Here is a 13,559-nt window from a genome sequence, read left to right on the forward strand (position 1 = left end):
AAGCACAGAGCCAAAATTTTCAGTTGTTTTAAACTCTGCTGGAGGCAGTTATATATAGCATAATTAACACTGCAAAGTAATGGAGCAAAGTTTAAGGCAAATTACTCCACATACATATAAAGGCAAATACACAATTATTTGCTGAACCAATCTGGATATTCCCCTGGGACACTGCTAGCGTCCTACCTCAACATCCATTCCCATCTTCCTCTTACAACAGAACCAAATTTAATTAGTGTAAATACACATCCCAGTTAAGACTATATGTCAGTCTTGCTTGCCGGGCCCTGCAGACGACTTGGTTTTGTCTCCTACTTCCTAGGCTAAAACTACTGCATTCCCTTAGCTGTGTCATCCTGAATACCACTGGCCATTCTAAACTTAACTGGAAGATTAAATTAGATGTATGAAAACAAACACACAGAACTGTATTATATTTCCTGCTTATCTTTTGCCTCTGCAGCTCTTGAGCCATACATGGCTGCACTTAACTTGCAACCAGGCATGGACGCAGGACTGGGTCTGGCCAGTGGAACTGGCAGTGGCGGTGGGCAGACGCTGGTGGGGCTGCTCACAGGGAGCTGGCCCTGCGAGAAGGGGCCCAGGCTCTTCAGAACACCACCAACACAGACCCTCAGCCCTGCCTGCAGCCTCCTCTGTCAGGACAAAGAAATGCAAAATGTTTGTCTGTTAATCGGCGGCCACAGCTAACCTTATAACCTTAACTGCCCACTGCATATGAAACACAAACATAAACTCAGGACAGATGAAATAACTAACCTTAAACTCTAAGAGTAATAGAAGAAAATGTAACAGCTACAACAACTTTAAAACCTTGTGCAGGAGGCGTTCTAAATATCACAGGAATCCTGAAGGCCAGAAAGAAAAGACAAACAGGTTTGTCTACCTTAAATATACCATATCTGTTTCTTACAAGTCACCGTATGTTAAATGATAAACAGCAGAGTCTGTGAATGTTATTCAACAGTCTATTTGCTGAGTGCCTGCTACATAAGTACAAGTGCTCACACAAGAAGCTGGGAGAGAATCCTTGTAACACGTAATTAGCTCTTACAAATCAGAAAGAAAATAATGCATAACAGGTAGGTGTACAAAGATTCAGGGATAATGTACAGAGCATAACATTTAAATACGGTCAGTGATGTGAAGACTTCCAACCTCACTAGCAAACTCACTGGCGCCCTCAGAAGCGAATTAAACAGAGAATTGCAATGTTTCCATCTCAGATTGAGAGAGACATGAAGACTAATGCCATCCAGTTTCCCAAGGGTGAGACACTGCAGTTCACATAAACGACTGGCAAAGGGTGAAAATGGCACAAACCTTCTGAAGGGCAATCTCACAATATCTACCAAAAACGTTAAAGTCTGCCTTCGTGACTTAATATTATTGCAAATACATGAAATACACAGAAACATATTCATGTAGAAGCATGTCCACTAGCATGTGGGTTATGAGAGCAAACGGTAAGGAGCAAGCTGAATGGCCAGAAAGGAAGATGACCACATAACATGCGGCTAAAAAAAAATAAAAAATAAAAACTGCAGCACTATTGCTATAAAAAAAAAACTAGAAAAATAGACAATGCAACATCTTAAAAACAAACAAACAAACAGATATTCTACACCAAGATACTTCTAAATGAAAAAAGGTTTAAAGTAAGAGGTATGCCATGATCTAATTTAGGTAAAGAAAAATTACATCACTGCAAAGAAAGACACAGAAGCCTAATCTTTTTCATGACTACATGGATGACCCACTGACAAAGACCTGGAGAAATACATCACACAAAACTCAAGTTACCCAGGGGCAGAGGAGAATTAGGTGGGAATCAAGATGGATGTTTATCACAAACAATACACTGGTCAATGTTTTACAAAAATGTGCTTATTACTTAAAAATTTAAGATAAAAGAAATAACAGGTAAACTTAATCTAAAGTTAAGACACTAAATTTATAATTAGGACACTTAATCTAAAGCAAACTTCAGAAGAGGGGAACGATTAATTTTTTAAGAAAGAAAAATCCCAAATATATTAAATACTAAACGTATACAACAAATGGGGTTTTAAACCTAGAGAATACTAAAAATCCAATATATTCTTAAAAAATCAGAATAAAGCGAAAGATTTTCTGGAAGAGAGTATCAACAAAGTCTACTCTGAAACAGTTAGAATCAAGAAACATCAGCTAAAATAATTATGTAAAAGAAAAAGCCCCGTCCACGACTGATTCACCCAGTTCACAAATCTCCCTGTGTCGTGCCAGCACTTACAGGTGGGGGAAAGGTTTTCCCGTTTCTCCTTCATCTCCTGCAGCCTCTTCTTCATTGCACTGTGGTGGCCCCTGTAGACTTTACCGGTCGGGCTGTATACCAACGAGCCATTAGATTCAAATAAGAGGACAGGAACATTGGTACCTGAAAAGAAACAAATATCCAGTTTTAAGTTAAAAAATGCCTTCCTTCTTCAACAATGTTATTCCTTTAAGGACACCCTTGTCCCCCTTCCGCAGGTTTCCCCTTCCCTGCTGACAGACACACAGAGACCCACAGGTGAACTTGGCGGCAAGAAAGGAGCTCAAGGTACCCCCGGAGCCCTGCAGGGGCGGGCGCAATGTGAGCGACACCAGGCGGGGGGCCTCGAGCACAGGCGGCGGTCAGCGCTGACCCGCCAGGGAGGCGGCTGCAGGCACCGGGGAAAGAGGCTCGATTTGTCAGGCAAAGGAAGGACTGAGCTGAGGACAAGGGATTCAGCCAGATTTCTGGAAAGTTATCGGGCATCACGTTAAGGCTAAACACCTAGAGGAATGAATGCTTTCTACTTCTATGCTAAGCATTATAGTTTAACAAAACTGCTTATCTCTATCAGTGATGTGTCAAGATTGGTCTGAAATAATGAATTGAGAGACCAGTGAAAAAGGTAAAAAAGAGAAATACTAAGAACACATGAAGTACTTCAAACTCTGATGATCTTTCAAAGTATTTTTCTAAATCATTAAAAGAATGTATCTGACTACTCTGGATAACAAAATAAAAACACCAAGTCCTGGGTAAAAATACACACACACACACACACACACACACACACAGACAGACACACAGACACACATATATATAAAGAAGAAATAAAAATGGATTCATTCCAATAGGGTTAATCAAAGATCACATCTTTAATAATCATCCCTGGGGAAAAAAATAGTTGCATTAACCTGGTGAAATGATTAGTTCAACAGCGAGGCCCAGCGATGGCTGTGGTCAGGTTCCTGCAGTGACCCGTGCCCCTCAGCCACGGCCCCGGATGCAGGAGTCAGCCAGCAGATGAGGCCACAAGCAGAGGCGAGCACCAAGGACACCCTGCGTCTCTCGGCTTACCCAGAGTGGTTTTCTGCTGCTGCAGCTCTTTAGCCATTTTCTCAAATTTCTTTTGCAGCCTTTTATCATTTTCTGGTGTCTTGGGAATAAAATCTTTGGGCTGCATACACTTGCGCTGCACAAGAAGAACATAAAAATTAATACACTACTGCATGTGTGCAAGACAGGAAAAGAAACCTTTCACACATACTGCTGATATCTTTTGTAAAATCAACAATAAAACCTTCTCAGAGCAGTATTTCTTTCACTATATGTGAATTCGTAGTATTTATTCTTCCTACAACTGTGAGAACATAGACAAAATTTAAGACTGAATAAAGCGTTATATGGGCCTTTTCAGGTGGCTCAGTAGTACAGAGTCTGCCTGTCAAAGCAGGAGATGCGGGTTCCATCCCTGGGTTGGGAAGATCCCGTGGATGAGGAAACAGCAACCCACTCCAGTATTCCTGCCTAGAGAATCCCATGGACAGAGGAGCATCACTGGCTACAGTCCCTGGGGTCGCAAAGAGTCAGACATGACTGAGCAACTGAGCACCTAGGCAAAGAGCTATATGCTAAATAGCTATGTTTTCTGAGGCATTTTCAGGGTCTTTGCATTGTTTCCATGAGGATTCTTGAAATTAGTCTCTTTTTCCTAACTCTTGCTACTTCTGTTATGTGCTCCTGCCATCCCCCCAAAATCCTTACATGGTAATATGATACAAAAGGAATTATAACTACCAAAGAAGAGAACCATTTTTTAGTCTTGACTTACTGTCATCAAGTCACAGTAACTCCACTCGGCCAGTAACTGTGCACGCAAAGTGCGACAAACGAGGAAGCCCGGGGCAGGTATCCAAGGAAGTCACTTCTCAGCCTAATGTGCTCATGTGGGTCCCAGGCTATCTCTTGTGTCCCAGTCTATAGGAAGAACTTCTTAGCCATTCAAGGCTGGTGCTACACTGTGCTCTCGATTGGCTTCCTGCTCAATTCCTTAATAACTCACTCATTCATCATTTAACAAAAATGTTACTGTGTCAGACACTGGTCTTAAAACACAGAAAGATTCTTGCCATCAAGGAGCTTATACTCTGAAGGAATGACAGAAAATATACACAGCAAGTAAATTAAGTTGCACGCATGTCAGAAGGATTAATTCCAGCAGGCCTGAGGCTGGCCTGAGCTGTCTTTGCCAAGTATCTGCATTGAATGCAAGGTACTGATCAGCAGTGCAGCTTTGGGCCTCTGGGTCCCCGGCGGCAGCAGGGGGCGTGTGCACCTGGAAGACGGTCCGCATCGCCCCTTTCCAGTGGCCGGGCCTGCTGCTCGGGAGGTGACGCAGTGAAAAGGTGGGCAGGTGACCAGCAGAACATGAGACCCCCGGGGCCTGCGGGTCGGGAAGCAGTGTCACCCATGAGGGGCCCCGTGACCCTGAGAGACTGGCTGCCCCTAGTTTTACAGTGCGCAGAAGGCGTGAATGCCCTAAGGAAAAAGGTGGGGAGGGTCAGGACGCCGGACGGTGGGAAGGACCCGCCTCCATAAACGGGAGCCACAGGGCCGCTCCTTGAGGCGCCCCCATGGGACTCAGAGAACCACCTGCGGGCGGATGAGGGAAGCGTGTCCAGACAGCGGAACAGACGGTGCGACGGCTCTAAAACACAAGTGCATCCAGTGAGTCTGAAGAACAGCAAGCAAGAGGGTCAGGCCAGCAGCAGTGAGGGAGCAAAGCAGAGAGCCTCCTCAGAGGCCAGAATAACAAGGCTTGGAGTCAGGTTAAATCTGCACCTGCACTTGGACAGGGGAAGCAAGGGGAATGCCTTTAGGGATGAATAAATCCTTAAGCGGTGAAGGGTGTGAGCAGACAATATTAATGCTTCAGATTAGGAAAAATTTAACAGATGAGTAATATTCAGCACAGGTCAGTGTCACCCTTGTACACTATTGGCGGAACTGTGTAAGTCCACTTCTAGATATTCCACTTGGAGAAATAAACTCAAACAGGTTACATGAAGCATGTAGTTAGTAAAAATCATCAATGATCTCAGGGTGCCTGAACTCAAGAGATGCTCATGCCATTTAACACAAAGCAGAAGTCAGTGGAGCCACACACACTGACATGAGAACATGGTCTAAGCGAGGAAGGAAAAGTAACCCACCAAGAGTACATGCAATGCAGTAGAACCCGGCTCACATAAAACCTATGCGCGCACACACGTGTACCAAAGATAATGCAACTGCAAGAACCCAAATCAAACTGAAAACAGTTTTTCAAGGAAAGGGAAATTAGGAGAAATCTGCCTGATCTGAGTTTACTCAATGCATGTAATGAAAATGTGCTTTTATTGGCAATGTTTATATTAAACACTTGTCTTTAAAGCAGTAGACACAGCTACTGCGGGCCTATAATAGAGTCAGTACCGTCCAACACGATCTGGACAGACACTGAAGTTTTCAGCCCTGCATGAGCGTGTTCCAGGTTATCTGAGAAGAAATGTGAAGGAGATTTACCATTTTCAGAAACCATGCGGACATCCACGGGAATGTCTCCCCTAGTCTACAGGAAATGTATACCTCTCCTCTGCCTGACTCAGTTTGGAGTCTGCAAATCTCTCCAACAGGGATTCTCATGTGATAACAAACTGCCATTTCACAGTCAACAGTTCACCCTCAGATGCAAAAATCAATTAAATCTTTGAAATAATAAAGTGAAACAGATCAAGTGCATTTCACTACAGACACAACCAAATCCTGAAGTCATTACCAGAGCACCTATGGGTGCTGGTCTCTGGGCTACTGTCAGTTCTCCTATGGCCAAATAGTCTCTTCCATTTCTTACCAACTCCATCAAAGCACTCCTGCAATAGAATAATCTGTAACCCATTAAACAATGCTGTGTGAGAAGAACATTACCACCAATAGCAATTCTTAAAGACAATGCGACTATATTCCAGGAAGTTTCTATTTTCTAGGAATAAACCTGTAACTGCCACGGTCCACACTAAAGCCGCGTACTTACCTTTTTTCTAAGCAGGCCTGGTAGGTGCTGGTTGGTGCTGGCTGCAGGGAACAGCGACTCCTCAATGTGCGCCCCAGCTACCCTGCATCTGCGAAACCAAGATGGGGTAAAGAGCGTGTTCCCACGAGAGCCACACAACATTCCATCTGCACACGTGTCAGTCAGCAGAACCCCTACATGGGCCACTGTGACAGAGTTCTTTATAATAAGTGCATTTATTATCAAACACAAAAGGCAATACAAATTCAACTTGCCAAAACCTTCTCTAACATGGTGTTTAAGAAGAGAAGTGAGAAGGCAGCTACTGCTACTGCTGCTAAGTCACTTCAGTCATGTCCGACTCTGTGCGACCCCATAGAGACGGCAGCCCACCAGGCTCCGCTGTCCCTGGGATTCTCCAGGCAAGAATGCTGGAGTGGGCTGCCATTTCCTTCTATAGAGAAGGCAGCTAAGGGAAGTGCAATTTTTATGTAACAAGTTTAGACTTGCAACAACACTTCAAAAAGATCAGTGTGTGGCACTCATAAAGGCAGAAGCACATGCCATTAAACGCATAATTTAAGAGCAGACAGGCCATAAAACGAATAACCTAGCGCTATAAGGTCCTACAGAAACAGGCCAGAAAGCTTGCCTTTCCTCCAAAACTGCGTCCCCCTCCTGGATGTCTGTCAAGGCGTCGCTGCTACCTGGCGCCCCAGGTCTGGGGCCCGGCCACCCCGGGCCAAGCACCTACCCCAGTCCCGGCCACCCCGGGCCAAGCGGCCACCCCCGGGCCGAGTGGCACCCCCGGGCCAGGCGGCCTGCTCCCGAAGCTCATCCAGCGTCCCATCTGCCGCCCCTCCTGTGTCACCGCTGACCCCCCACCTGCTAAGGGGATCCCCCCACCACTACCTACTTCTGAGCATTCAACTGCTCAAACCTAAGCAACTACAATGATTTTCCAAACAATTTTGTTGCCTATGGTTTCTCCTCTCCTGGTTTCATATAAGACTGAAATTTTAATCTTAAAACATTGTATTCATCTTTCCATATCCCAGATCAAACACCTTCTATCACTCTTATGTTTACATAATGATATCACCAATCTGCTAAGGCTTTCTAAAATAAGGCCTCAATCACATTTCCAACTGTATTTCATAAGACTATTACTCTGTTCAACATTAATATGCAAATAACAGCTGAAAATAATAGAATACAGTGGAATAAAAAAAAAGAATGAGGCAAATGTATCCATGGTGATATAGAAAGGTCTCTAAAATAAGGATGAAAAGGCAATTTTAAGAGTGTGTGTTTGTGTATGGTATTATACAGTTAAGCATTTCGCACTTGAAAAAATTTTGGGAGGTGACACACCAAACTGACAATTTGTTGTTGTTTAGTCACTACACTATGTCCGACTCTTCTGTAACCCCATGGACTGTAGCCCCCCCAGGCTCCTCCAGGCAAGAATACTGGAGTGGGTGGCCATTCCCTCCTGTAGGGGATCTTCCTAACTCAGAGATCGAACCTGCATCTCCCGCACTGGAAGGCAGATTCTTCACCACTGAGCCACAAGGGAGAGCCCTCACCAGTTACAAATCTCGACGTGTGACTTGAGGGCAGAACTGTTTTCATAAGAACACCTTCTGCCTTGCCGTTCCCACTCCTCACCCTTACAAGCACACAACACATAAAGCTCACCAACTACCTCCTCCCCACATGTCAGGTGCAGACGCAGATATGCAAAGGGCCTAGGAAGCTACCAATTTTACCTCCAGCACAGCTTACCAGCTCCGCCTGCTCAGGAGGAATGCCACCCACTTCCCACTGTTACAGGCAACACAACAAACAAAAACGGGGGGCGGGGAAACACCCGAAGAGAAGACGTGATGAGATCTGGGATCATCCTATCGACATGGACACGGCAGTAAGGTTGTGACCAGTAGCGCCGTGTGCCTTAGCCAGGCCCTGAGAGCCTCCTCCAGCCGGTGGGGAGCAGCGCCTTTCCTCCTACCCAACAGCTGAGGAAACTGAGGCTCACAGGAAACCATCGACAGAATTCACAAAACTAGAAGCCTCCTCCGCTGTCAGCAGCCCGGGAGGTGTGCCCCAGCGGGCAGAGGAACCCCAGACCCGAGACGCGCCTCCATGAGGCAGGATGGAGCCCGTCGTGGACACACTCCCTGAAGGCGCTGGGGGTGACCCTGGATCCGTCAGTGACGCAAGCACCCCATGCGCGCACATGCTGCGGAAAATACTGGTGCCTCTACATCAAAACCACGCTCATCAGGCGCTCAATCACAGTCTACAGCGTAAACAGAAAACACTCACCAGCTGGATTTCTGCTTTTCTTCAGCAAAGTACAATGACACCAACTCCCCACCTAGTGGTTGAGAAGAGAAGTGTTGGCTGCTGCCGCCCTCAGAGCCTGGGGATCGGCCCAGATCCCCCAAGTCCTGCTCTGGACCCAGCGAGGCGAGCCGGACCGCAGCGCGGCCCCCACGGCTGCTGGGGACCCCCGCACCCCGCACCCTCACAACCAGTGGGCAAGTCATTCTGTACAAGGGCCTGAATCCCTGCGCAGAAGGGCTGGGCGCTGAAGGGGGAACCACAAGCAGGTCCTCAGGCGAGGACGGCGCAGAGCGGCTCCGGACTGCAAGCGCAGTCCTGCCAGGGGGGCTCGGCTCCCGCCCCCACCAGCGCCTCAGGGAGGGGCGCGGGGCAGCACGCCGAGTGAGCCTCCACCGGCAGCCTCAGCGGGGCTGCAGCCCTCTGGGACAGCGCCCTGCTCGCGGCTGGGGTCTGCGCTCCAGGCGACCTTCCGGGAGTGACCAGAGAGCCAGGGTTTGAACATGGCCTTAAAGAAAGAGAAAGAGAAGTTTCCTAACCGTGTCTGAGGGAGGTGTACTCGAGGGAAACACCACCAGTGACAGAACAGCATCCGCAGGCCAGCTCAGTGGTCCAGCATTCCGCGGTGCGCACCCAGCAGCAAAAACCCTCTCCCGTGAGCTCTACACTGCAGATGCGCCCAGGCCAGCCCACGGGCCAGCTCTGGCCTTCTCCCGGGAGGCAGCACTTTATTATGCTCACTCCTGCTCACTGATCTTCAAATTAGAGGATGTATGTGCCTGGGAGACAGGAAAACTTTTTTTTTTTTTTAGGAAAACTTTTTAAACAGTAAGCAGACAGGGAGAGTTTGAGGCAGTAAACCAATCCCTGCCTTCCATCAGCTCCTGCTGCAGCCTGAGCTCAAGCCAAGAACCCCAGAAGCTCTGCCTCTCTCTGCCGCACCCCCTCACCCTGCCAGGCCATGCTGACCCCTTGGACTCCCCACCAGAAGCCCCCACATCCTACCCCTCTCACCCCAGGGCCTTTGGAATTGCCCTTAAAAGGCTGACCAGCTCCCTCCTAACTGTGTCAGGGCATATGCTGGGGAATAAAAGCTTCTGGCACAACGAAAGGAGGGACAATGGACCCCACAAGTCTGATGACTCTCCTCTTTCATTTAGCGAATCCTAGGACACCTGCCTGGGCCTATCACACGTATTTCTGTCAAGAGTGAATCTTTAAACGAAGTGCTCTGCCCAGGACCGAAGCTGAGACACACTGCAGAGAGGGGAGGGGGCCACCCTGCCTTTTCTGTCCCCCAAACGCAGCAGCGAGGACTGAGGGGGACCCAGGACAGCAAAGCAAGTGTCTGATGATGGAGTGGCCTTGCCCCCAACACATGAAACGACAAAACTGCTGAGCAATCTCGATGTCCATGCAGCAGGTGCCATGAGCTGGCAGGAAAGGCATCTTTGGGCTGGAATGGCAGGTCCTCACGGGAACTCACTGACGGACTATACATGGATGCTACAGGAAAAAACGCATGGCACAGATACACATCCATATCACTAACTCTGCCCCGAGAAGGTGCAGGAGCAGCAGCCCGTGGCGATGAGCTCCCCTCAGATTTTAGGTCCAAATACTATTTTCCACTAAAAGGAACCAGGGCTCCTTGGAGAAAAGGCTGAATCCAGGGCTGGGAAAGAGAAAGTACAAGCTGAGTTTGAACTAAACTGTGCCAGAAGAAAACAAACAGAAATGATAGAGAAATGATAAGCTAAGACAAGTCACCGTGAACGGGCTACCACTGGCCATTGGGGGACAATTCAAACCTTAAAAGGAACACTGAAAGGAATGATATGACCCTCTGGATATAGTACACACACACACACACAGTGTGAGGAGGGACAGTTATCTGCACTGTTGGAAAGTACCTCCCTTAAAGCCGAGTGGGTGAACTTGCCCCAGGGGAGCGGCCTGGGAGGCACCGCCACCACAGGGGACCCGTGACCACTCCCAAGCTGACCCTCCACGACACAGACCCCGGAGCACCCTGACTCAGCCCCAGAAAGCTGCTGGTTGCGTCTCCTCGGCCTTCTCCCCTTGGAGCCCTTCCAGATACCACGGCGGCTCCCAGGGTGAAGCCGATGGCTGTCAGGTGTGTGGCTGGTGAGACCAGCGTGGACGGCCACAGTGTGGCTGTGCAAGGACATGTGCCTGTGTGTAGGAAACAAACGCAGGGGCGGGGGGCAGGCTCTCAGACGCACAACGGCATTGCCTGGGAACTGTGCCCCCAGCTATCTGATTGTTTGTGACTGCTAAAAAAAACACCTAACTTTCTGATCATGCTTGTGTGCAAGTTAAGTCACTTCACTTCTGTCCTACTCTCTGCGACACTATGGACTGTAGCCCACCAGGCTCCTCTGCCCATGGGATTCTCCAGGCAAGAATACTGGAGTGGGCAGCCATCCCCTTCTCCAGGGCATCTTTCTGACCCGGGGTGGAACTCCCCTATCTGCCTCTCCCTCTCCTGCACTGCCAGGCGGGCCCTTTACCACCAGCACCACCTGGGAAGTCAACCTCCAACTGAACTGAGGTGACCGTCAAGCTGACCTTCCTTCTTTCTTCTTCCTTAAACATGGAAATGTTTGTGTCCAAAGGAAATGTCAGAATTCTATCAATTGTAGTTACACAGCTGTCTGCTCTTAGAAAGAACACACCCAAAACAACCCAACAAAATGGGGTTCTAGTGACATCTAGTGACCTTATATATTTCATGAAAGATCACATTCTCAGTGGAAAACACGAGCAGTGGCCTGGAGAGGCAGTTAATGAAACAATGAACACATGACACATAAACTGAAGGTCAGTTTGGCTGTCACCTCCAAGTTTTGTAGAAGAAATTCAGCCTCACTAAACATCAAGGAAATGCAAATGAAATCAACTGTATTATTTCACCTACAAAGCTGGAAAGATTTCAGGGAATGCAACTTGAGAGCATCTATCAAAAGTTTAAATATGTAAAAGCCCTCTAAACCCAAAAGTCTATTTTAGGAATTTAAACCTATGGGAATTCCAACAACACAAGAGACAACTCTACACATGGTCATCACCAGAAGGTAAGTACCAAAATCTGATTGATTATATTCTTTGCAGTTGAAGATGGAGAAGCTCTATACAGTCAGCAAAAACAAGACGTGGAGCTGACTGTGGCTCAGATCATGAGTTCCTTATTGCAAAATTCAGGCTTAAGCTGAAGAAAGTAGGGAAAACCACTAGACCACTCAGGTACTGTGTTAGTTGCTAAGTTGTGTCCAACTCTTTGTCACTCACATACGACCTAAATCAAATTCATTATGATTATACAGTGGAGATGATGAAAAGATTCCAGGGATTAGATGTGGCAGACAAAGAACCTGAGGAACGATGGGTGGAGGTCTGCAACCCTGTACACAAGCTATACCAAAACCATCCCAAGCCACCCCCAAGAAAGGAAATGCAAGAAGTAAAGTGGTTGTCTGAGCAGGCCTTACAAACAGCTGAGAAAAGGAAGAGAAGGGAAAGGGAAAGGAGAAAGGGAAAGATACACCAGATATACCTAAATAAATGCAGAGTCTCAGAGAACAGCAAAGAGAGATAAGAAAGCCTTAAGGGAACAATGCAAAGAAAGAGGAGAACAACAGAATGGGAAAGACTAGAGATCTTTTCAAGAAAACCAGAGATGCCAAGGGAAGATCTCATGCAAGGATAGGTACTATAGGACAGAAACAGCAAGGACCTAATAGAAGCAGAAGAGATTAAGAAGAGGCAGTAAGAATACACAGAAAAACTATACCAAAAAGGTCTTAATGACCCAGATAACCATGACGGTGTGGTCACTCACCTAGAGCCAGACATTCTGGAGTGTGAAGTCCAGTGGGCCTTAGGAAGCATTACTATGAACACAGCTAATAGAGGTGATGGAATTCCAGGTGAGCTATTTCAAATCCTAAAAGATGATGCTGCACTCAATATGCCAGCAAATTTGGAAAACTCAGCAGTGGCCACAAGATTGGAAAAGGTCAGTTTTCATTCTGATCCCAAAGAAAGGCAATGCCAAAGAATGTTCAAACTACCACACAATTGCACTCATTTCACATGCTAGCAAAGTGATGCTCAGAATCCTGCAAGCTAGGCTTCAGCAGTATGTGAACCAAACACTTCCAGATATACAAGCTGGATTTAGAAAAAGCAGAGGAACCAGAGATCAAATTTTGCCAACATTTGCTGAATCATAGAGAAAGCAAGAGAATTTCAGAAAAATATCTCCTTCAGCTTCAGTGACCAGGCTAAAGCCTTTGATTGTGTGGATCACAACAAACTGTGGAAAATCCTTAAAGAAATGGGAATACCAGGCCACCTTACACATTTCCTGAGAAACCTAAATGCAGGTCAAGAAGCAACAGTTAGAACTAGACATGGAACAATGGACTGGTTCCATATCAGGAAAGGAGTATGTCAAGGCTGTATACTGTCACCCTGTTTATTTACCTTATATGCAGAGTATATCATGAGAAATGCTGGGCTGGATGAAGCACAAGCTGGAATCAAGATTGCCAGGAGAAATATCAACAACCTCAGATATGCAGATGATAGATAACACTCTAATGACAGAAAGTAAAGAGGAACTAAAGAGCCTCTTGATGAGGGTGAAAGAGGAGAGTGAAAAAAACTGGCTTAAAACACAACATTCAGAAAACTAAGATCAAGGCATTGGGTCCCATCACTGCGTGGCAAACAGGACAGAAAATGGAAACAGTGACAGGTTTTATTTTCTTGAGCTCCAAAAAAACTGAGACATCTTATGTCTCCTGCTTTGGCAGG

The 13,559-nt window shown here is 46.8% G+C and overlaps 1 protein-coding gene across 12 annotated transcripts in view; it reads right to left on the reverse strand.

Annotated features, from left to right (window-relative positions):
* The window catches only part of MCPH1 (microcephalin 1), a 220,807-nt gene that overhangs the window by 193,043 nt on the left and 14,205 nt on the right, over positions 1-13,559 (reverse strand). For 7 of the 12 annotated variants that reach the window (XR_011485191.1, XM_070460140.1, XM_070460139.1 and 4 more), the window contains exons 4-6: positions 6,390-6,477; positions 3,395-3,509; positions 2,297-2,440 (exon numbers count right to left, since the gene is read on the reverse strand). Coding sequence is in view for 10 of the 12 variants with exons in the window: in XM_070460140.1 (XP_070316241.1) it covers positions 2,297-2,440; positions 3,395-3,509; positions 6,390-6,477 (347 nt within the window). In the remaining 2 variants the exon portion in view is untranslated. The other 5 variants (XM_070460142.1, XM_070460143.1, XM_070460144.1 and 2 more) reach the window with 5 other exon arrangements.

This window comes from Odocoileus virginianus, chromosome 32 (genome assembly GCF_023699985.2).
Source record: "Odocoileus virginianus isolate 20LAN1187 ecotype Illinois chromosome 32, Ovbor_1.2, whole genome shotgun sequence".
Lineage (NCBI taxonomy): Eukaryota > Metazoa > Chordata > Mammalia > Artiodactyla > Cervidae > Odocoileus > Odocoileus virginianus.